The sequence below is a fragment of the Naegleria gruberi genome, assembly GCF_000004985.1.
Source record: "Naegleria gruberi genomic scaffold NAEGRscaffold_81, whole genome shotgun sequence".
NCBI lineage: Eukaryota > Heterolobosea > Eutetramitea > Acrasida > Naegleriidae > Naegleria > Naegleria gruberi.
Genome location: NW_003163246.1, coordinates 53,908 through 76,665, shown reverse-complemented (window position 1 = coordinate 76,665; position 22,758 = coordinate 53,908). Strand labels below are relative to the sequence as shown.

General features: G+C 33.1%; 9 protein-coding genes across 9 annotated transcripts; 2 read left to right on the top strand and 7 right to left on the bottom strand.

Moving 5' to 3' along the window:
• Window positions 1–47: 47 nt before the first annotated feature.
• Window positions 48–491, bottom strand: NAEGRDRAFT_75501 (uncharacterized protein; the record flags this gene model as incomplete). Its single annotated transcript, XM_002669481.1, has 1 exon — window positions 48–491. One exon carries the CDS (start codon window positions 489–491, stop codon window positions 48–50), a length of 444 nt encoding a protein of 147 aa, XP_002669527.1.
• A 97-nt stretch (window positions 492–588) lies between these two features.
• NAEGRDRAFT_82117 (uncharacterized protein) lies at window positions 589–2,613 on the bottom strand. The gene is made up of 2 exons (XM_002669480.1): window positions 2,308–2,613; window positions 589–2,231 (listed from the first exon to the last, which is right to left on the bottom strand). Exons 1-2 carry the CDS (start codon window positions 2,403–2,405, stop codon window positions 623–625), a joined length of 1,707 nt encoding a protein of 568 aa, XP_002669526.1. The 5' UTR covers window positions 2,406–2,613; the 3' UTR covers window positions 589–622.
• A 524-nt stretch (window positions 2,614–3,137) lies between these two features.
• On the bottom strand, window positions 3,138–6,384 carry NAEGRDRAFT_82116 (uncharacterized protein; the record flags this gene model as incomplete). The annotated part of the gene is made up of 2 exons (XM_002669479.1): window positions 3,138–5,848; window positions 5,916–6,384. The coding sequence occupies 2 exons, from the start codon at window positions 6,382–6,384 to the stop codon at window positions 3,153–3,155; spliced, it is 3,165 nt and encodes a 1,054-aa protein (XP_002669525.1). The 3' UTR covers window positions 3,138–3,152.
• A 486-nt stretch (window positions 6,385–6,870) lies between these two features.
• On the bottom strand, window positions 6,871–10,350 carry NAEGRDRAFT_54134 (uncharacterized protein; the record flags this gene model as incomplete). Its single annotated transcript, XM_002669478.1, has 2 exons — window positions 6,871–8,138; window positions 9,177–10,350. The coding sequence occupies 2 exons, from the start codon at window positions 10,348–10,350 to the stop codon at window positions 6,871–6,873; spliced, it is 2,442 nt and encodes an 813-aa protein (XP_002669524.1).
• Window positions 10,351–10,595: 245 nt separating this feature from the next.
• On the bottom strand, window positions 10,596–11,759 carry NAEGRDRAFT_75497 (uncharacterized protein; the record flags this gene model as incomplete). Its single annotated transcript, XM_002669477.1, has 1 exon — window positions 10,596–11,759. One exon carries the CDS (start codon window positions 11,757–11,759, stop codon window positions 10,596–10,598), a length of 1,164 nt encoding a protein of 387 aa, XP_002669523.1.
• A 1,494-nt stretch (window positions 11,760–13,253) lies between these two features.
• On the bottom strand, window positions 13,254–13,922 carry NAEGRDRAFT_82114 (uncharacterized protein; the record flags this gene model as incomplete). The annotated part of the gene is made up of 1 exon (XM_002669476.1): window positions 13,254–13,922. The coding sequence occupies one exon, from the start codon at window positions 13,920–13,922 to the stop codon at window positions 13,392–13,394; it is 531 nt and encodes a 176-aa protein (XP_002669522.1). The 3' UTR covers window positions 13,254–13,391.
• A 643-nt stretch (window positions 13,923–14,565) lies between these two features.
• On the top strand, window positions 14,566–16,266 carry NAEGRDRAFT_82113 (phosphatidylserine synthase). Its single transcript, XM_002669519.1, has one exon. The coding sequence runs from the start codon at window positions 14,752–14,754 to the stop codon at window positions 16,225–16,227; it is 1,476 nt and encodes a 491-aa protein (XP_002669565.1). The 5' UTR covers window positions 14,566–14,751; the 3' UTR covers window positions 16,228–16,266.
• Window positions 16,267–16,999: 733 nt separating this feature from the next.
• NAEGRDRAFT_82112 (leucine rich repeat domain protein) lies at window positions 17,000–18,438 on the top strand. The gene has a single exon (XM_002669518.1). It carries the CDS (start codon window positions 17,006–17,008, stop codon window positions 18,416–18,418), a length of 1,413 nt encoding a protein of 470 aa, XP_002669564.1. The 5' UTR covers window positions 17,000–17,005; the 3' UTR covers window positions 18,419–18,438.
• A 33-nt stretch (window positions 18,439–18,471) lies between these two features.
• Window positions 18,472–22,413, bottom strand: NAEGRDRAFT_82111 (uncharacterized protein; the record flags this gene model as incomplete). Its single annotated transcript, XM_002669475.1, has 2 exons — window positions 18,472–22,045; window positions 22,113–22,413. The coding sequence occupies 2 exons, from the start codon at window positions 22,411–22,413 to the stop codon at window positions 18,489–18,491; spliced, it is 3,858 nt and encodes a 1,285-aa protein (XP_002669521.1). The 3' UTR covers window positions 18,472–18,488.
• Window positions 22,414–22,758: the final 345 nt, after the last annotated feature.

Below are 22,758 nucleotides of genomic sequence, written 5' to 3'. Positions count from 1 at the left end.
TTGATCTGAATTGTGCAACTATGGGTTTTGATGAATTGAAGAACTTCCTATTCCACTGTATTATGGAGATCCATAATCATTCTCTTCTGACAAAAACCTCCTTCTGGATGATTTCGATACCACTTTTTATGATTTCTTGTATTTCGCTTATCCACCCGAATCTTATAATTCTCCTCATGCTTTGCTCTGCACCATTCCAATTTATTCAAACCCTTAACTGTATTAAATTTTGAGCTCGAATTTATCAATACTGGCTCTGCACACATATCATGATTTTTACATTTTGAATTTTCATTCAATTCAGAAAAATTAGAATCGAACCGTTCTCCTCCCGAAGAATATTCTTGATTGGTTGAAGATTTCTTTCTATGTTTTGAACAACCTCCATTGTAAGGTGTGAAAGTGTTGAGATCTCTCTTTGGAGATTGTGTTTTTGGTGTGTAATAGAGTCTTGTTTTTCCACTTCTTGCCAATATGGTGCCTGTAATCATTTTTTTAATCTTGAAAATCAAATCTAATTTTAACTCCATAGATGTTCAACTCCTAAATAACAGTTTTGTTTACAATTTCCATTGTAAGGTGTGAATTGAAAGTTAATGTCTTAAAATTTATTCGAATTTATTTACAACAGTTGCAACTGAGGGTCAGTATAAAAGTTTTCAGTTTGTGGAACATTAGAGAAAATATCAAAATCAAATCCGTCTTCTATTACAGCAGCGAATGGATCATCTTTTTGCATTGTTTCAGGGAATGGTGGAAGTTGTGTTAGTGATGGATTTTGAGAAGTAATTTGTTCAATTCTTTGAAGAGCTTCTCTATCCTCAGGGAAATATGCTGGCAAATTAGCAGCTGATACGTGCCCTGTGTTGCCAGAAAACATGTGTTGCATGTGTACAACTTGTCGTTCTCTCTTGAGAATTTCCTCGCTCAATTGTTGCAAAATTGGTTTAGCTCTCTTTTCTACCATTGAATATCTTTCTGAAAGGAGAAGCAATGCTCTCTGATCCTTCTTTAAAATGTCGTAATAGTCAATACCATTATCTGGTCTTTCTCCTCTTTGAATTTGTTTGTAGAGGGCAAGATGTATTCTTGCTGCGTTGTTAATTACGTTATAAATATGTGAAGGGAGATAAGGAAAGTATGATAATGTGGTATATCCTGTGATTCTGTTAGCTGTTTCTATGATTGCCTCATCTGATTGAGCTGGAGATCTTGACAAAATTCCCAATCTTAATCCATCAATAATCAAAAGATGCATCAACTTGGTAATGCTCTTAGCTGCAGGTGAATTTTCGAGGTGATATCTATTGAATTGCATTGCCTGAGTGTTTGCCATGACCAAGTGTGTTTTTACAATATCGTTTGGTGATACAGGTGGAGCTTGTGGTATCGATTTTCCACACAAACCATCAGATACATTCTGTGTTACAAATAGGAATAGATCAATCATTTTCTTAAAGTGATACACTTGCAATGTATATCTCTCAGTAATTACTAGATTTTGTTGGAGACCTTGAGATTCCTTTTGAATTTCTATATCCAAGGCTGTTAATGCTTCTTCTTCCTCAAGTAACAATTGAACATATAGTACAAGCTTAGACAAATTCACAAATGAATCATTATCTCTCAAACGTTCCTTATTTTGATTAATGAAAAATTGAACACTATTCAAATAATATTTAGATTGATTGTGTTCACCTTCTCCCAAACAGTAAAGTGAGAGATGCAGGAATGCAGCAGCAATATGAAAATTATCCAACAAATCAAACACGTCGGAAAGATACTTTCTGGACATTCTAAATGCTTCCTTTCCTTCTTCTTTTCTACCTAGTCTTTGATAACAGTTAGCTTGAATTGCATAGAGCATTGCCACTTCCTCTGCTTGTGAATTTTCCTGTGGTTGCTTTGAGCAAATACCCAACATTGTTGTTCTTTGAAGAACTGGACAACCAATACTAACAATATCAAAGTACAAATCAACAATTTGATGATTAATTGGTTGTTGGTTTGGTACATTTTCTGGACTGAGCGAGGTACTACCATACGGACTGTGTCTATTCTTTGGTGACAATGATGGTGATGATCCTTGTACTTGTTGATTAATTGGTTGTTGATTATTATACGAGACTTGCATGTTTTTAGGAGGACCTCTCTTCATAGGTTCTGGATATTTACATTCTTTTCCTTTCAATTTACATTCATTGCATCCTGGAAGGTGACGATCACATTTTCTATTATTTGTGATGATAATGAAGATGATGATGAGAATGAATATAATAAATCAATTATTGTGTAAAGTTAACCTACCTGTGTCCCTTTCTACAAGCAAAACATGCAATCGGATGGAGATCAGCCTCAGCCAAATCAATCTCTGATGAATTCGTTGGACTATGACCAGTAGACATATCGGAACAGATAATAACAATACTAGATAGTTGATAAATTAAGGATGATGAAGATAACAAAATGATTATCAAAAGAGATTTTTCGAAAATGAAAACTTCTTATAAATAATATAATACTGGACAAAGTGATGCCTTGAATGATAGCAATAACAACAATAACTTGATGGAAACTCTTCACAAGTCTCTTCTCCGGGGAGTGACCGTAATTTTTTTCAATTTAGAAAAAGGTGATAAAACAGCAGATTCAAGAGATGAAGCTTTTTTTCTTGTGTTTTGCTTAAACTGTTTGGCAAGCCGGATTCCTGCGCAGTTGGATTTTGTTGATTTAGGTTGCAGGGCCCAACAATCTAAACGCACAATATTTTTGAGTTGTTGTGGAGTTCATTCATGTTTCTGTATGATGTTGTAAATGAACGGGAGGACTCAATATCGTATGTTTGGCTTTGTTCTTAAAGTGCTTGTTGAGGGTTGAAAAATAAGTTAATGAACTGTTTACAAGTGCAATAAGGAGAGAGTGAGGGCTTTTTTTGGGGAATGTAAAGATCAAGGATGAGATTTACAATTGTTGCAATTGATTAAGGACGAATCTCAGTTTGGAAAGTATACTGTTAGTGAAAGTTTGGAAATAAGCACAAAAGCAGAGGAACCAAATGATAGTAAACTTCAAGTAAGTGCAAATACGGAGTTTAGGGATTTCACATTGGTGCGTTATGATGTTTCAAATTAAAGTTTCAATTAAAAAGATATTTAATAATAACTGAAAATTACATCAATCAAATTCTTGGTAAAGTGGGCAACCATACACAATTCAACCTTCTCTTGTACAACAAACATGTAAGAATAAACAAAAGATCCTAATAACTTGTCAAAAATAAAGCTATCTGTTGTGTATGTGTGACGTGCCGGTTGTCCAATAGAAAATATTGTAGAAATAATGGTGGCAAGAATAACACTTGAATAATGAGGTAGGGATAGGACAGCCTTACCAGATTTGATTGGCTTTGGTTGTTGTTTTTCAAAATCGGCCAAGTTTCTGAACTGATCTGAATGCTTTGGATTTGTATACTTGTCAATAATGTACTTGATCTTGATGGTCAAATTGAATTCATTAAAGATAAAAACAGAAAGCAGCAAACAGAATAACCTTTCAAATAATTCCTCTGTTACAGATCTGTACAAACACTTGTAAAGAATTCCACTAACGAAAAATCTGTAAATAGCATTATCATCTCCAAGATTTGGTTGTTCGTCACCCGAACTGAATAGAGCTTTCAAGATGAGAGCTACTAGAGCAAAGAGGGCTCCCCAAGATGCTGATCTGAAAATATCATCCAAAAATCTAAAGTCTTCGCTAGTAATGTATTTCTTGAGATAGTTGCCAAGTGTTCCAATATCCTTCTTTGGCATGGATTCTAATTTTTTCAAAAATCTTATTTCCTTAAGGTAATTAGTCAAATGAGTTCCATAGCTATAGAACTTCATGGCACGAGTTAATTGTACACCAAAGTATACTACTATAGTGTAGAATGTAGCAACCAAAATTGGTCTAATGGCTGAAACCTCTACTTGTGAAACAGAGTACAACAAGGAGCAAATTAAACCCCAAATCAATGAAACAACCAATGGATGGAATGAATTTGAATAGTTTTCCAGCTCAATAATTTTTTGCTTTTGTAAATCAAGTACTATAAGTGCTTCGCTATAGTCTCTTTGTATCTCATTGTATTCTGAAGATGTAAGTGATTCAGTCTCTTCGTTTGCCTTGTTTTCATTTAGAACACTTTCAATTATCTTGGTGTGAAGATTGTTAGGTTTTGGGATTGTTGGCTCTTCAACATCTGGAATTTTTGATTCGTAAATATTGTTGGAACTATATACAGGAGTAAACATATCTTCATCGCTAGAATAGGAATGATCATGATGATCTTCAGGGGTGAGCAACTTTTCTGTCGAGTCCTTATTGACAATATCAGAAGTTTTGATATCTGCAATAGGTTGAGTTTCTTCGACTGGTTTTTGCTCTTCTGGTTTATGTACTACATTAGTGGCCAGGTTAGCATCGTTAGTAGAATTTGACTCTTCGTATGGAGAAAGAATGATATCAAAATCAGACTCTTCTTCACTTTGCTTTTCTGATGTCTCAATAGTGAGAGGTTTTTCATCAAGTCCTGGTTCTTCCTTCAAAGGCTCTTCCTCTACTGTTGAACTGATTGATTGAGTTGTATTTACACTAATTGGCTCGTTAATTTGTTCAGGTTTGGTTTCTTCTTCTTCTTCTTCATCACTCAAATCTAAGAATGATTGAGATTCTTCAGGTTCCTTCTGCACTACAATCATACTATCTTTCTTTGGTGACTCAACTTCAACTTGGGAAGGGGTGATTTGTGGTTTTTCTGGTTCTTCTTGTTGAGGTGTGACAGTCTCTGTGACATTCTCTTCAATAGGAAGACTAGTTGATTCAGGTACTTGTTCTACAACCTCAATTTCTTCTGGTTCTTGTTGAGGCTCTTGTGATGGTGGTTGAGAAGGGTCGATTTTTTGTTCCTCTGTTGTTGTCATTGTTGGCATTTCCATTATCATAACTGGAGATTGTTCCAGTTGCTTTGGTTCCTCCTGCTCTTCCTCTTCATCGAGAAGGAAAAAGTTAGATCCCTCATCTTCAGTCTTTGCAAGTGGGTTTTCAATCTTTTCGGAACTAACTGTTGATTCTTGGACATTTTCCACAATAGTATTATTCGTGTTTGATTCTACAATGATACTTGGTTGTTCCGTTTCAATTTTCTTTTCAGTGCTACCATTTGTTTGAGTAATTGATTCCAAATTGTTACTTGATTGATTTTGTGTTTTTTGAAGTGAATTGTTTTCAACTTCATTCACCACTGGCTTTTGGAAAATTTCTTGTTGGCTTGGTGATCCGAAAGGTGTATTTACATTATCCTTGTACTCTGAACGAGGAGTTGTTCCTAGAATTCTAGGACTTTTGAATGGTTCTTCATCCTCTTCATCATCGGAAACTTCTGGTTCTGTCATACTCACTTCAGTATCATCAGTGATGTCATTAGATACCATACTTGTTGATAGGTTAGGTTGGGTGTCGTTTGTTGAACAACTGATAGTATATCTCAAAACGAGATAGGCCACAATTTCCTGGTCTTGGTCATCTCCTCCTAACTTAATCGGAAAGATTCCTGTTTTCTTTTTTAGCTTTTTAGCAGCAATTGTTGACTCGATTTGAGAAAGGCCATTTTGTGTAATTTCCATTAAAACAAGACTTCTTTCCATTGCATTCATTGATACAGCTTCTGCCAAATTAATTTCCTCCTCACAAATTCTCTTCTTTGATGTGAGCAGTTTAGAAGCTGGGGAAGCAGTAAATGCTTCATCCTGCAATTGCTCAAGAGACATTCTCAAAAATTTATCCTTGTAACCGTAGGAAGTAGAAGCTATTTTAGAAGATGATGAAGAGGATGATGGTTGTTGCTGTAACCATTTAAAATTACTACTACTTACTGGTTGTTGTCAATCTTGTATTGAATTCGAAAGCCTTTTCATCCCTTGTATAAAAGATGAAGTGGTCTGGTTTGTTTTGATCAATGGATTTTTGAAATCTACAAACAGGAAGTTTTCCTCTCTTTCTTGAATTTCGTTTCCATTCCAATAATGCTGTTCTAGGAATCTTTGGTGATTCAGTGAATTGTTTAAAGAAGGTACCAATAGATGTTGTTTTTTTGACTTCCTTTGATGAAATGTGATTGTTATTAATATTTGATGTTGTTGGTTTTTCGGGTAAGATTTCCAAAGCACTAACCACAAATTTAAAATGATACTTGTGCTTCAAACCACTACTACTACTTGGTGGTACTAAATTTGCTGCATTTGATGATGAAGATGACGATGAAGAAGACTGATTACTCTGAACAGCAGCAGTAGCCATCTCGCTCAGATTTTTACTGCTAGCACTTGTCTTCTTCTTGATCATTTTTTTTTAAGGATGAAAATTTAGGAGTGCGACACCTGTTTTCCTTCTTCTTCCCTTCTCCTACACTCTGAGGGAGATGATGTACGCTTAAACCTTCAAGTGAATGTTGAGCGCATTTTGAGCATTCGTACATGGAGGTTGTACGTTGGAATGCAAAATATTGTTTCTAATTCAATTTTCAAAAAAGAAAATTGGAAAGTTGTTAGATTAAGGAAAATGAATTGATTGAAATAAATCATGCCCAACTTTCACTTATTAAAATGGTGGAATTAGTATTATCATTGTGTATTATTGCTCTAAGAATCATATCAATACGCTTGATATATTAAGAACTCTTATGTTATTTTTTGAAGAGTTTTGAATGTTCACTTCATCAGTATGCAATCTCTTATTAGTTCTAACAAGAAACAATCAACACCACTTTCCAGTGAAAAAAAGAAATCAGAAAAAAATCTTTTAATGCATTTTGGCGAATCTATTCAGATTCTATTTCTCACTTCGTTTGTAAATAGGTTTTGAATCAATTTGATAAATAAGGAAGGCTCTTCCAATAAATTTGGAAATAGCAGCTTGGATCTCTGGCCATTTCTTTAAGACGTTATGGTTGGGGATCTTATCTATATATTCATTCTCAAAAAAGGTTATGCCTGAGTGATGGAAATATAGCACATATGAGTATTGGAAAGGAATTTCTTGGATAGGGGAGAGTGAACACTCAGGTCTATCAAGTATTTCTGTTAATCTATTTTGACAATATCTTCTTTGATTGTCTAGTCTGGGGCATTCATGTATGTAATGTTCTAAATTTGAGGGACAATTACAATCTGAGCAGGTTGGATTCAATTCATCTTTCTTCTGTGTATATTTGATATGAGAATTTGAAGCGTTTCGCCAAATTTGATATTTGGTTTTAGGTGACAGTCGTGACTTGAGGTAGGCTACATTAATTGATGACCAGCTTTGGTTTGGAATAAAGTTGGGATTACTATCAATTGCTTCGTGCATCTCCTTAAGTTGGCGATTTACAGTCATTCTTTTGCAATCAAAGATCACAATATCGTTTTTCATAAGTAAATATTGGTTGGTTAGTAAGGATTTGATATCAAAGATCTTATCTCTTTCAGTTCCATCTTTCGCAAGGCGATCTACTATTATATTTTCCTTATCTTCATGTCCTTTAACTTTGATTATATAAACTGAAATATTCTTTTCTTTTTGGATATTGAAAAATTCAGTTTTGAAAGGGAGAAAGTTTCCTTTGTATTTTCTGGATAGGACATCTATTGCAACTTTGCTATCTGTGTGTATTCTAGCGGTTGTTCCATTTGGAAGTAGTTTCATTGCAGTGATAATTGCTCCTATTTCTGCAACATTATTAGAGTATTCATTATTGATACGGAGTGAAAGGCTTTTACAAGGTGATAACCTTCCACCGGATTCATATATATTAATACCCATACCTGTTTTACCTGCAAGCTTGGATCCGTCTGTATGGATAATAAAGCATCTATTGGTTTCATTCACTTTCTTTAATCTGAATTTGGTATGATTCTTTTTGAAATCTAAATTATATTTCTGAAGTATTGACATCCATTGAATGAAAATGTTATTACTATTATCATTGGTATGACTAATTCCAAATTTAAAAGCTTTCTGAACTAACTTGTTATTGGAATTTGCTATTAAGGAGAGAGTTCTTAAATTAAGTCTGTCTGTAAATTCTTCAATTGAGGGAACACCGAGTCCACCTTCTTCTAATGGTAGGTGGAAAAAAGCTGTTTTGGTGGTTCTGTCTAGTTTTAACTTTGTTCTGAGTACATTTCTAATGCAAATATCTATTCTTGATACCAGTGATGGAGGAATGACATTAAGTTTGGATAGATGTGTAAATAAACTAATCACTTTAGCATGAAGGACTTGTCTTAAATTATGGGGTTGAAGTTTGAGTATTGGGAAATATTTCAGTGATTCATTGAATTTAGCTATCTTGCTTTCAATATCTTCTTTGACCAATTTATCTTCCCAAGGGTAGTGTCCGAGAACTCTAAGATTTTTCTGAATGGGAATTGGCACTTGTTTGATTTTTGGTATGATTTTGCTTTTTGTGGGAAGGAGAGTGGCAATTGACTTTTTTGCATTTAATTTGAAAAGCAATTGAGATAACCAGTCGTCGATGTTATCTAGTCTTCCATTATAATTTGTGAATCTGTCGCATACTATATTCATATCGTCAGCGAAACAACAAAGACCAATTTCGTTTGCATTCAATTCAGATGGTTCTATTGGTAGTTGCCATTGGTCTATTGCTTTGTCTATTATGAGTTGTGTAATACAATCGTAAATAAGAGGTGCTAATGGGCAACCTTGAGGAATTCCTCGTGTTTTTGTGAAGTTATTTGATAGATGTTTGTCAATTTCTAATTGTAAACTGTGATTGCTGTATGCATTAATTATAAAATCAGTTAGTGGTGTTGGGAATTTACAATGATTAAGGGCCATCCTAATAACCGGCATCTCCACTGCGTCGTAGGCACCTTCAATGTCAAGGTTGACTAATATAAATGTTCTTCGTCTAGTTTTCAAGGCCAGGGAGGAAAGTACTATTCCATGGTTCATTGTATTTCTATTATTTATGAAGGCCTGTTGTCTCATATTAATCTGAGAGCTAGCCCATTCACATAATTTGTGGGCGATTAAATTGAAAAGGATTCTATAAAATATTGGTAGTATTGTGATGGGTCTAATATCTCCTAATGTTTTAACTTCTCGCTTTGGAATCAGTTTAACCCAACCGTGTTTCCATTCTTGGGGGATATCTCCTTGTGTTAAACATTTGTTAAACTCTTCAACTATTAAAGCTAATTTCTCTAATTTTAAGCCCTTGATGATATCTAATGAAATTTCGTCTTGTCCTGGTGTATTCGATTTCATTCTTTTAATGGTTTCTTTTACATCTCTATATGAAATCCGACCTATATCTCTAGGACCTGAAGTGATAGTGGATGGACTTGGCATAAAGGTTGGTGTTTGATTGGAGGTTGTAAACTTTTTGGAAAAATAATCTAAAATTTCTTGTTCTCCAAATGGCAATTCTTTCCAGATAATTTCTTTAGAATGCAGTTTTCTATCAAATTGATACATGTGGGAGGCGTGACTATTGTTATATTTGTCAGTTAATTGTTCTTTGATTTCTTTACATGATTGGATGTGAGTCTCTTTAAGAATTGTTTGTAGTTCTGATATTTCATTAAGTCCAACATTTGGGTCTTCTAATTTACCCATAATCTTATTTTCTAATTTACGAATTTTACCTTTAAATATGGAGGAAATAATGCTACCACCAAGTCTGTCAACTTTGGTTCCATATTTTGCAATGTTGTTTTGTATTTCTGCATTTAATTCTTGAAATGTATTGGCATTTGACGTATTTATCTCTTTGATCATTTCTTCTCTTTTCTTCTTACCAATATATGATCTCCAATTTAAATGTGATTTGAATTCAATATCAATGTAAAAAGGGATGTGATCATTACTTGTGAGCGGTGGAAGGAGTTCTTCTTTGATAACCTTAATATCTTTAGACACGAAAATGTGGTCTAATCTTGAAGTGGTGATTCTATTCTGTTGTCTTCTAATGTAAGTCTTATTATTAGTCTTATATTCTGTTAGTTGGAGTAGATTAAATAGCCAGCACCATTCTTTATCTCTACCGTTTGAAGGATTAATGGTATTGATATTAAGATCTCCATTAATTATGACATGTTCATCTCTACATGTCAGTACTGCATTTGTTATACTGTTCATGGCTTCAACATCATTTTCTTTATCATCAACTCTTCCACTAAGATATGGAGTGAAAATATTAATTGGTATACCTTTGCTTTCGAATCGTGTCCATTGAAGAACACCTGGAATTAGATTGATATTAGTAATATTTCTCTTGTGAGGGTTGTTAAGGAAGTGCATAACAGCCGTCCCTTTTTTTCCTTTCGTTGTATTCATTAAGGAGTTAAATAATATATAGCCTGTTCCTGAATTTTTAACTTTATATTCTAGATCAGGAGTATTTAAATGAGTTTCGGTTAACGAAATCATGTGTATTTTATGATGAAGACACATTGATTTCACTTCTGGTGTAACCGATTTCTTACTAGCATGTTTATACAGGCCGTTTACATTGTAACACGCTAGTCGTAAATTACTATAATTACTCATTTAGAAAGAGTACAAGATGATGAGCTTTTTGATTCTTCATCATCTTGCATAATAGAATTATTAGTACTATTATTTATATAATGGGAGATTTTGTCAATAAGTTCCATTGTATCAGCTAATGCTTTCTTAAAATCACGCAGTTCAGTTTCAATATTAGATAGTCTAGTTTCAAATAGATTGGTTGTTGTATTAATAGTAGGAGTAACTACAGAATTAGTGGTTGAACTGGTATTATCGTTAGATTGTATAGGATTGATCATAGGATTAGTTACTTCCGGTAATTTAGAGTTAGTTAGAAATGGATATTGTTTTTGTTTTCTTTCAATTATTTCATCTAATTGTTTAATAGATGGTACGAAACAGTAACTGGTTCCATCAGTAATGTTTTGTTTGGTATTGAGAACAATTTTCTTGTCAATAAATAGATTCATTTCGTCAATATTTGAATGGACGACTTTACATAATTTAAAGGTAGTGGTATTGGATTTGTTTTTGGATTCAGTTATCATGCATTGGTTAGTATTGAAATCTTTTTTAATGCGTTCGTATGCACGAGTAACACCATCGATGATTTCCTTGTTTGTAAAGGTAGGTGGAAATAAACATTCTGAAACATTAGTAGGAGTTTCATTACGCAATTGTTCAACAGATTTGTAATTAGTTAAATTAAGCTTCTTTCTAATAACTTCGCACACATCTTCGTTTTCGTATGAAACTCTAATTATATATTTACCATGTGATTGGTTTGTATACATTTGGGAGATAAGTATAGTATTATCGTTATTAACTGAGTGTTTGATTAGTGATTTAATCATATCAATGTGTTGTGAATATATGTGTGTAGAGTGAGTTAGAGCGTACAAGCTATGCTCGAATACAGCAGGTGATGGGAAGAATTTCAATATTAAATCATTGTGTACACTATCAAGCATATCTTTGCAAAGAATATAATTGTCATTACTATTGCAATGAAGATTAATGACATTACTAGTTTGGGGTCTTATTTTAATGGTGGCAAATTCCCCAAAGATGTCCATTATTTGTTCCATGAATTTGTTATTAATTCTTTCATAGCAGATAATATTAAGTGAATGTGTCAAATCGAATTTCTTATTTTGCTTGACTGGTTTTTTACCATAGAATGAAATTGAGCGTTTCATTTTGATTTGTTTTGCTATAGTTTGTTTGATACTTGGTTGAGCTTTTATAGGGTGATACTTCACCATATCCAAATATGGAGTAAGTTGTAGTTTGGTATTTTGCTCAATAGGGTTCTTACTACATTCATATTTTGGTTTAATATTACTAGTAATGGAATGAATTTGTTGATTTCTATTTTGGGGAGTTGACTTAATATTTTGGATTTCTGAAGTAGGTTTTTTAAATGAATCAGTAGAAATGTTAGTGGTAGAAGTATCTTCTTGATTAATATTATCAACTTTAACCTTTACATCTTTGTCTTGTACAAACTCGGATTAAACATTATTTTGTCGTAAATCTTTTGCATAGTTTCCATGTATTTTTGAAGACGAATATTTTCAATCCGATATGAATCGACTGCTTGTTCTAACACAAGAATCCTGTTAGTCAGCTGCAGACAATTTATTGGATCAGGAGGGCGGTCATGTAAAGGCATTTTTTTAAAAGTCGAAATCAGAAAAAAATGCTTTCGAATGATGAGGGGCAGGATTTTGCGATTCAAAGAAATGGTTCGGAGTGCAAAATGCTATTGTGTAATTTATTTAATGAGAAGGTTATCTTGCAAATAATATCTAATCAATATTGTGCTCTGATCAAATCGGATGATGATTATTTGAATTTCATGATGGAAACAAGAGGAGCGGATATTGTCGAATATTTGAATAGGAAAATGAATAATATTAATCAGAAGGAAATTAAAAATTATTTAAAAATTGAAATTTTAGATACGCCATGTGATGAGGGAAATGAATCGAATAATAGAATAATCACTGTGGATCGTGTGAATATTTATTTAAATGAACGAATTGAATTGGACGAAACAGAGTTAGTTATACGACAAGCTTTACAAATTATTAAATTGAATGGAATAGACACTCTCCATACGAGAGATTTTGCAGAATTTAGAGAATCATCTTTGAAATTCATGCTCAATTATGAATTGAATAGAATTTTGAAAAATCATCCAACCTTTATGGATAAACAATTAAGAAGCTCACCATCCTCTACAGAAAAATTAGCTCTCAATATTGAAACAAATAGAAATGGCTATGTTGATTTATTTATCGAATGTTTGAATACCATTGTTGAATTTAAGCATATTCACATTGGATATGTTTCATTCTCCAAAGAGAGATTTAGTGGCATTGAGAGTGAAACTCTTGGTGAGAGAATACTATTCCAGAGGAGAGAAAATAAGAGTCCACTTGATCAGATGTTAAAAGTTGTGGATAATACTTCCCTCTCTGATATTTTGCAAAAATGGTCAGTTGCTAGATTGGCCAGTGTTTACAAGAACCAAAAACTTCCATTCCCTGTTGAGTATGTGAGAGGGTATACTCCACAGACTTACTATTTCGAACCTATATCCATGATATTCCAAGAAGCTCAGTACCAAATCCTCAATTATGAACTCGAAAATAATCCAGATCCGAAAAGACTTTTAATAATTAATATTGGCAAAAGAATCTTTTATCAATTCGTTACTGAAAGTGAAGATCAAGATTGGCAAGATTTCAAAGAAATTTAACCTAGCCAATTTTGTTACATCCTGTTAAATTGTTGTTTTCCAATATTATTTAATTATAATAAAATTATTGTTTCCATCTATTTCCACAATTTAGGCAAGTAATAAAAGTTGTCATAGGTTCATCAGATGATCTAGTTTGCAATTGGTAATAAGTACACTGAGTGCTCTGGCATTTAGTACATTTAAACGTGGAAGATACAGCAGCAGGTTTATCAATTATAGTATTTTCATTTGTAGATGAATTTTGTATTTCCAACTTCTTTCCGATAATTGTTGATTTTCTAATCCAATCCAAATAATCTTCATTCCCATCCATAATATCCATAAAAATCACCTCTGGCACTTTATATTCATGATTCTTTTTTACACAATCCACAACTTGTGATTTCAGATCAACCTGAGTTTTCAAAATTAACAATGCCTCTTCATCGGTACAAATTTTATCTTCCCACCAATACATACTCTTCACCTGTGGAACAATATTTACACAGGCTACGAGCTTATCCTTCAGCAAGGCTTGAGCAATAAATTCGGCTTTTTGTACTGGAGAAGTGACCATGCCAACACAAAATTTGGCAACTGATGATTTTTGCATTTTTTTTTAATTTCTAATTTTTAATTCAAATATTTTACAATATTTGGAATAATTCCTTAATTGCTATTGTTGAATATCAATTCAATGTAGTTTACAAAATATTAAATTCCTTTTCAATGCAAATTTTGTAATTCTTCAATGCCCTCGTATTATCAAAAACACTTCAACGACTACTTTTCCATTGAAAATGGAAGATTCTCTTTTCTGGTCTAAAATTCCGTAGCTTTGAACCATCAATATTTATCTTCAACGTTAATTCGAATTATTTGTATTGGAGTATTATCATATTACAACAACTTCAAAATAATTTTTAATAATAGATAGGAAATTTACGTAAATTTCGTTCATGTTCATTTGTTCACCTCTCTTAATGACTTCTAATTGGACCACTTTTTTTGATGCCTTTATGATGGCCATCATTTAAACCTCTGATATCAGATTTATTATATTAATATTATCTCAAAGAAAATAACTTCAATTCATTCCGAAGTTGTGTTCTTAATTTTCTTATTTCCTCTTCAAAATCTTGCTTCTGTTATCCTCATTAACTTTTTGAGAGGCGGGAAAGAACTATAATTTTTTGGAGGGAATTTTTGCTCCACAACGAATTTGCTTTTGAGAACAACAGAAAAAAATTGTGTCCGTTCGTAGAAGCAGAGGATTTTAACATTCATCACAGTACCAAGTTTTGTGTTGGCGGAAACGAGATTTTAATAATAATATCATAACAAAGAAGAATATATCTTGGCAAACAAAGCAGTACTAGATAACAAGAATCATCCTAGGATTTTAAATTTGTATAGAAGATTAATTTGTTCCCTGAGAAAATATGACTACACAGGAACTTCGAAAGAGGAAGAACATTCCCGACCTTGATACGAGTAGTCCTTCATCAACTTTGACTACAAGTGTGAGTGCAGATAATTTGCCTAGTGGAGAAAAAACACCAAAGGAAGAATTTATTGATGCCTTTTACAAACCACACACTATTACTATTCTTGTGGCTTCATTTGCTGTAATGTTTTATTACTCTTTCATTCGTCATGATGCTATAAGTACGGAACAAAATGTAAAGAGAGGAATAATGGGAATGGTTGGATTATTCTTGGTTTATTGTGTTGTTCAATTACGTGATAGTATACTTATGAGACCTCATCCAGCTTTTTGGAGGCTTATCACTGGTATCGGAATTGTTTATCTTCTCTTTTTAGTGTTCTTAATGTTCCAAACTAAAGATGATGCCAGACAATTCATGAAATATTTGGATCCATCATTGGGTCAACCACTTCCAGAAAGAGACTATGCAAATAGTTGTGCCATTTACACTCCTGATGATCCAATATCTTATTTCAAGAATGTTTATGATACTGTTTATGATGAATTCATTTTAGCTCACATTCTAGGATATATTGCTAAGGCTTTGCTTTTCCGTGATTTGAAGCTTTGTTGGTGTCTTTCCTTGTTCTTTGAAATTATGGAAATTACCTTCCAACACTGGTTGCCAAACTTTAAAGAATGTTGGTGGGATCACATTGTCCTCGATGTTTTGATTTGTAATAATCTTGGTATTATTATCGGATTGTGGATTTGTGATTATTTAAAGATGAGAAAATATCCATTGTGGATTGGTGTCACCAAGATTGATACTACATCTGGAAAAATCAAGAGAATTGTTCAACAATTCACCCCATTCAACTGGACATCCTATAACTGGCATATCTTTGATGATGCTAAACACTTTTTATACTTTTGTCTGATTATTTTGGCCATGAACATTGTTGACCTTAATGCCTTCTTCCTCAAGTATGTCCTCTGGGTTCCACCACCAAACAAGCTTAACATTTACCGTCTCTTGATTTGGTTCTGTCTTGGTATGCCTGCCATTAGGGAATATTACCAATTTATCAGTGATCCAAACACTAAGAGAATTGGTGCCAACACATGGATTGCTATTGGTATCATCTTTACTGAAATTTTAGTTTACTTCAAATTCAGTGAAGGTTACTATTTGATTCCATTCCCACCTCACATTTGGGTCAATTGGCTTCTTTTCTTCTTCTTCTTCGTTCCATGGTTTATTTCATTCTTCTTCCTCACTGATAGAAGTATCAGAAAGAAGTATCCAGTGTTAAAGTTTGTATTGAATGCTACTTTAACATTGTCTATCATTCCTTTGATTTTCATGTTCTTGTCTGGTTGCCCAGATCTCCAATATGGTAGAGAATGGTTTGATTCCTCCATTGAAAATCTCCTCGTTTCTAATGGTTTCTCCACCAATACCACCGTCTTTGCTTCTTTCCATTAAAATCCCTCACTGCGCGCACAATAAATTATTTATTCAAGTATTATTTTGTTTTCTTATTTATCTTAATATACCTTAACAATTAATTGAAATGTTTTTGAAAAAAGGATAATGGTGATGAGTTTGTATTCTATATTATAAAAAATCTTTTCAGATATTATTGTTATTGTAAACTGATCTTGTGACTTTACAAAGAACAATTCTGGAACGATTTGAGAGTTAAAAAGGTAGACCCAATCAGGAATATACCAAAATCTACAATAAATAACCTGCACTCATTCATCCCTTTCCACAATCAAAAAAAAAACACAAGTTTCGAATACATATATACAAGAAACACAACAACAGATTCTGAAAATGATCGAAGTAGGACAACACAACAAGCATCACACCCCAACCATGGAAGCCTCTCAAATGGCCTTCATTGTCAAACCAATGGTCGAGAAGCAAACTAGCATGACCTACAAGAACTTTGAACTCATTGAACATACTACTCAGGTTGTAAATGGAATTTTGCACAAGATGAAAATTAAGGTAGGCGATGAGGAGTACATTCATTTGAAGGTTATTGAAAATCCTCAAGGTGGATTGACTGTTAATGAGATTAGTCCTGGAAAGAAGATGAATGATATGTTGTAAATTATTCGAAAGGGTGATATTACATGACAATATGAAAATCAAATAAACAATTTCATTTGATTACATTGGAAATTGTGTTTTTTTCAATTTTGATCTTGGACGAAACAAGACTAAACACCTCACAAAAACTTTACAAAAAAAAATGACAACACACGAACCAGCAAATCACCTGCTACTCCCACCCGAACTATTCCATCATCACATCTTTTTATTTCTCGATACAAAAACCTTGAAAAAATCCATCTCACTCCTCTGCCGAAACTTTTACGAATGGGTGAGCGAGAATGTTCGCTCTCTCGTGTTGGATTTTAAACTAATCCCATCGATCAATCAAAAGAAGGCAATCTATGAGTGTGCGAGTGGTGGATCGTTTCGTAATATTCAGAGTTTGACTTTGAAAAATGTAAATGATGGAGTGAAGGGATTGTTTGTGGAAAATAATTGGACGAAACTTACTAGTTTGCATATAGTTATTGGAAGGTTGGGGTTGAAAGATTTGGAGGAAGTTTGTTCGTTGAAGCAATTGACTAGTTTGAGTTTGAGAAATAATAGTCAAATAACGAATGATATTTATACGAATATTGCCGAATTGAAACATTTGACAAGGTTGAATTTGAGTGGTCTTCATATTTCTAATAATTGGTATTATAATTTTGTTAAATTTGGTCCAACTGGATTGAAATCATTGAATTTATCATGTTGTAATATTGAAGCAGCTCAATTGAATCTGATCGGAACATTGTCAACACTTGAATCGTTGAATTTGGAAGGGTATACGAATTTGAGTACATTAGAATCAATAGACAAGTGGAATATGCCATCTCTCACTTATTTAAACCTTGAAAATCGACCATTCTCAAAATCATTAGGAGATGTCTGTAAATTGACCTCATTGAGAACTCTTAACATGTCCAATTGTGGAATTAGCGACAAAATGAGCTGGGAATTAATATCTTTAAATTTATTTCCTAATTTAACAAGTTTGGATGCTTCACATAATAATCTTTCAATATCCTGGTTCCAAAACAATGCTCCAAATTTAACAAACTTGAATCTGACTTGTTGTGGAATTGATGATACGGAAATTATTCAATTATTTAGTGGAATAGCTCCAAAACTTGCCATACTCGATGTTTCAGAAAATGAGGTGACAGATGACGGGATATCGACAATATCGACCTCTCCATATGCTTCCAGTTTGAGATCTATTACTTATGTTTCTACTAATAATATATTTGTAATAACTGATTTGAGTATGAAATTCATTTCCAATTCTCCATATTTAGAAAATTTAACACAAATTAACTTTTCTGGAAATCAAATCTATGCCAAAGGTCTTTTATACTTGAGTCAAAGCTCCCTTGTAAACTTAAAAGTTTTGAAACTCTGCAGAACGAACATTACCGAGTCTAGTTTTAGAGAATTCATGAAAAGTGGAAATATGAAAAGACTTTGTGAGATTGATTTCACAAATTCAATTTATTTAGATAAAAGCGTGTGCAGAAAGGCCTTTCCTTATCTTAAGAGGTTGAATAGAGTAAGCGTTTTCGAATAAATTAGTTCCGTTTTGATAATTTAATATCTCTATTTAACCATATTAGATTAAATTCTTTAATTTGGGAATTTTAATAGAAAGACCTGTAGGAAAGTGTTGCAATGCCAACAACTTCCTCTTCTCTGTCATCATTACGATAGTCACGATATTCGTAAAAGCTCTTTCTATGCAAGGTAATAACACTATTTGGATTGGTTGGATGATTACTATCGTGGAATAGTTTCCAATATGAGAAATCAATAATTTCAGAAGGTGAAATTGCAAAACTTTCAGGATTTCCATAAACAATAAACTTTCTAAACTCTTGTTCAATCTTGTTGCTTTCTTCTGGTGTGAATGTTTCAAACCAAATTTCTTCTTGAATCCACTTGTCATATCTGGTTGTTGGACTTGGATTTGGTCTAGACATTGAGAATTGTTGATATCTTTCTTCGAATGGATCCTTAGTGTAATCCTTATGGTGGCCATAATAACCGTATTTGTTTGGATTTTCCTTTTTTTGTTTTTCTCTTTCGTCAAGAACTTGTTGTGGAGGTTGTTCAGTCATTGCCTTGAACCAAATACTTCTTGCCTTAATTTCCTTTAAAACTGGCAATTTTGTGAATGGAATTGGTTGATAGGCATCTCTATAAAAGTTAATATCCTTAGGATGGAAGGAACCAATTTTCTGAGTTCCTGGATCAACTGTAAGGAATTGAAGTTTCTTGGAGAGTCTGGAATCAAACTTTTCACTATTGAGAATAGTATCAATATCATTCAAAGAATAAATAAAGTGAGGTTTCCAATCTGGATCTCTTTCCATTTTGATATCTGTACTATTATTTTTCAATCTACTATCAAATTTAACACTTTCGTTTCTTCTGAATTCTTTTCTTGCCTTTCTTCTTTGCTCATGTTTTTGTCTCCAAGTCATTGCTGTCAGTGGCTTTGAAGGTTCTTCTGTCTTTAAATTAATAATAGATACAATATTGCGTGTCTTTTCCAAAGTTTCAAAGATAAAGCTTGGAGGATACTTGTATGATTTGATAACATTCAAATCAAGATAATCTGACTTGACATTCAATTCACCAGAAAGGATGAGGGCCTTGTTTTCCTCTTTTAATTGAGCTACATCCAAATCACGATCATAAATACCTAAAATATGTTTTGGATCCTTGGCACGACAAGAATTATCAAAGCCAATAAGTCTTGCTAAACCGTGCAATAAATATTCAGTTGAAATGAATTGAAATCTACGTGGATATTGTAACAATTGATTCTGAACTTTAGCAGTATCATAACCTGGAATTGAAACAGAGAAACCTCTCTTACTGTACTTGTATAATCTATATTCATAAGTTGTAGATTGTCTATCAACATCAACAAGATTAGTATGATACATTAAAGCTCTTCTTGCTCTTGCACTTGACCAAACTTGATTTCCATCAAAACCCATAGTTGCACAATCAATATCAAAACCTAACAAAACTTCTGCAGGTGATTTGTAAATTCTCAAAACAACTTGAATTGGTCTGAGTTTGTAACAATAGAATGTGACAGCAAATTTAGTTCTAACAACCAGAACATCATCATTTACACCTGTAGATTGTTCAGTTCTAATAATACCATCTTCAAAGAGAGTATTTTTCTCTTCCTTATTATTATTGTTACGTCTGCCAAAATATCTACTTTTAGAGCTCAAGCTATCTCCAGCATAATTCATTAATAATCTTCTGCCCATATTCTTCTTGATAGTTTGATAAATATGCTTAATCTTTTCTTCAGCTTCTTCTTCGCTCAAAGCATACAGAAATAGATCGATATCTGATTTCTTAAATGGGGCAGGAATGTTAGGATCTGGTATAAAACGAATATTTTCCTTGTTTGCCTCTGTGTTAAAGAATGAGTTTGCTTTTTCAGAGATACGAGCTCTTCTTTGATCTCGAGAAGCATAAGAAACAGATCTATACTGACTATACAGTGATGAATTGCCCATGGAATCCAAATTGTGGAATCTACCAATTGGATACTTAATAACATCTTCTTGCTTTTGTTTTGGTTCTTCTTCCTCTCCTTCTTCACCTGTAGATTTAGTTGTTGCCTTTTTTGAGAATCTTCTCCAAAAACCAAAATCAGCAGCTTCATTTTCATCATTTTCATCATCAATGACTGATACTGCTCTTGAAGTATTTGTTTCAGTTCTTTCATTAACAGAAGTTGGATAAATTGTTGATACTGCAGTATTATTATCAAAATTATCATCTTTCAAACAACAACCAAGAATACCACCACCAGCAGCAAAAACATTATTCCAATCAAGACCATCCAAAGCACCTTGAGTGAATCTATGCCAATTCAATTTGAAACCATTCAAATTATTAACAAGTCTTGGTTTAGAAACTTGTCTAGAATATCTAGTCTTATCTGTTAAATCTAATAATTTTGGACAGTGACCAATATCAATTCTATACTTTTCTTGATTCTTAATTTCTTCTAAATTTTGGAAGAGAGGTGATAATAAAAGGTATGGGTCATTCAACAATGGTGATTCTCTTTCCTTTGCAAAGATTTCTCTCAATTTATCTTCAGTTTCTTTCAATTCAATGTTATCTTTACCAATCTTTTCAACTGGATAACGAAGTGGATCAAGATATTCTTGAACAAGTGTTGTCAAACCATAGAATTCAGCTTCTTGTTTCAATTGAAGTTTCTTTTCTTGTGAAAGATTCTTTGGGAAATGATTAAATTTACCACCACTGATAATGTAACCATGAATAAGGGCAAATAACTTTGGATTTCTATCAATAAATACACAACCATTTTCATTTAAACAAAAGCTTGGTGATAAGATGTACTTTGAGAGGAGGAAATTCTCATACTTTCTCAAACTTGTGAATGGAATTGTGAAAATTTGACCTGAAATATCAATCTTGACAGATAAATCACTTTCTGAATCAGTACCTAAAATAAAGTTTTGATATTGTTCAACCAATTTGCGGGAATATTCACTAACATTCTTCTTGGATTCGTTGATTGAATCTTCAAATGATCTGAGTCTTTGTTGAATTTGTTCGAGTGGAATTTCAACCTTTTTCAAATTTTGTACAGAATCATTCAAAATTTCTTCAATTTCAGCATAATTAGATAAATTTGAATCATATTTGTGATACTTGTCAAGTAAGAATAATATATATTCTGATAACTTTTCAGTTGCAAAATATCTTGATTCTTCTAAAATATTTTCCAATTCGTCAGCATTCAACTTTTCAATACCCAAAGATTTAACTTTACCACCTTGTCTCAAATGTTCTAAAATATATTCGAAATAATCTGGATTTCTGTCAGGGAATGAAATTGCAGACTTGTTTGCTTCATCTCTTTCAATACCAAAACCAGAATCAAACATGACTTTAAACAAGTTATCTTGAGCACAAACATATTCAAGTGATGAGATACCGTCTTCTTTTGGTCCTTCATCTTCCATTTCATCACCACCTCCTTCTTCCATTTCTTCTTCATCTTCTCCTCCCTTCTTTCCAGCACCAGTTGCTTTACCAACTTTATCAGCAATAATAATTTTCTTTGTTTGAACTTGAGTATTACCTCTTTCACCCATCAAGGTTTTCATTGTTGTATAAAAGAATTTACCTGTCATCATATCAAATTAAAATCATGAAATTATTCAAATCATCATCATCAAACAACAATAACATACCACCAACTTTCAGCACAACCATCTCTTCCTGTTGCATTTTCTGGAGTGTTTCCAATTTATCACTGGTCTCATCACCACTACCAGCAACAATAAGAACACTTTGATCCTTTTGCTCTACCAATTTCTTGATCATTTCCTCAGTTTGCTTCTGGAGGGACAATCTATGCAATGCATCGGAAATTTCATCGATCAACTTTTCATTCTGATCATTTTCAAACACTTCCAATGATCCATCAAAATTTGATGACGTTTTTCTCTTCTTTACTGAGTGATCAGCAGCAGTAGTCGATGATGCAGACATTTTTTTTCACTGTTTTTCTCCAGAAAGCTGGAAATTCAGCATTTTACAACAAATAATAATCAAGAAATTGCATGTTACAAGAAATAATAATCCAAAAATTGGTGTGTAAAAAGGCATGGGTGGAGTTACGCCACCAACACTTCAGAGAAATGAGCTGATCGTGATGTTAGAATTACACTACATGCCTCAAATATAATAGTGAAACCAAACCTATTGCCTTCTCAGCGTGTTCCAAATGTTCTCTTCATTATGGTATGTGATGATTTGTTTTTTTAAACTGATTGCAACTTTGAAATGGAAGTTTCAATAAATTTTCTCCAAATATAATGTCAAAGTCTGTTGTAA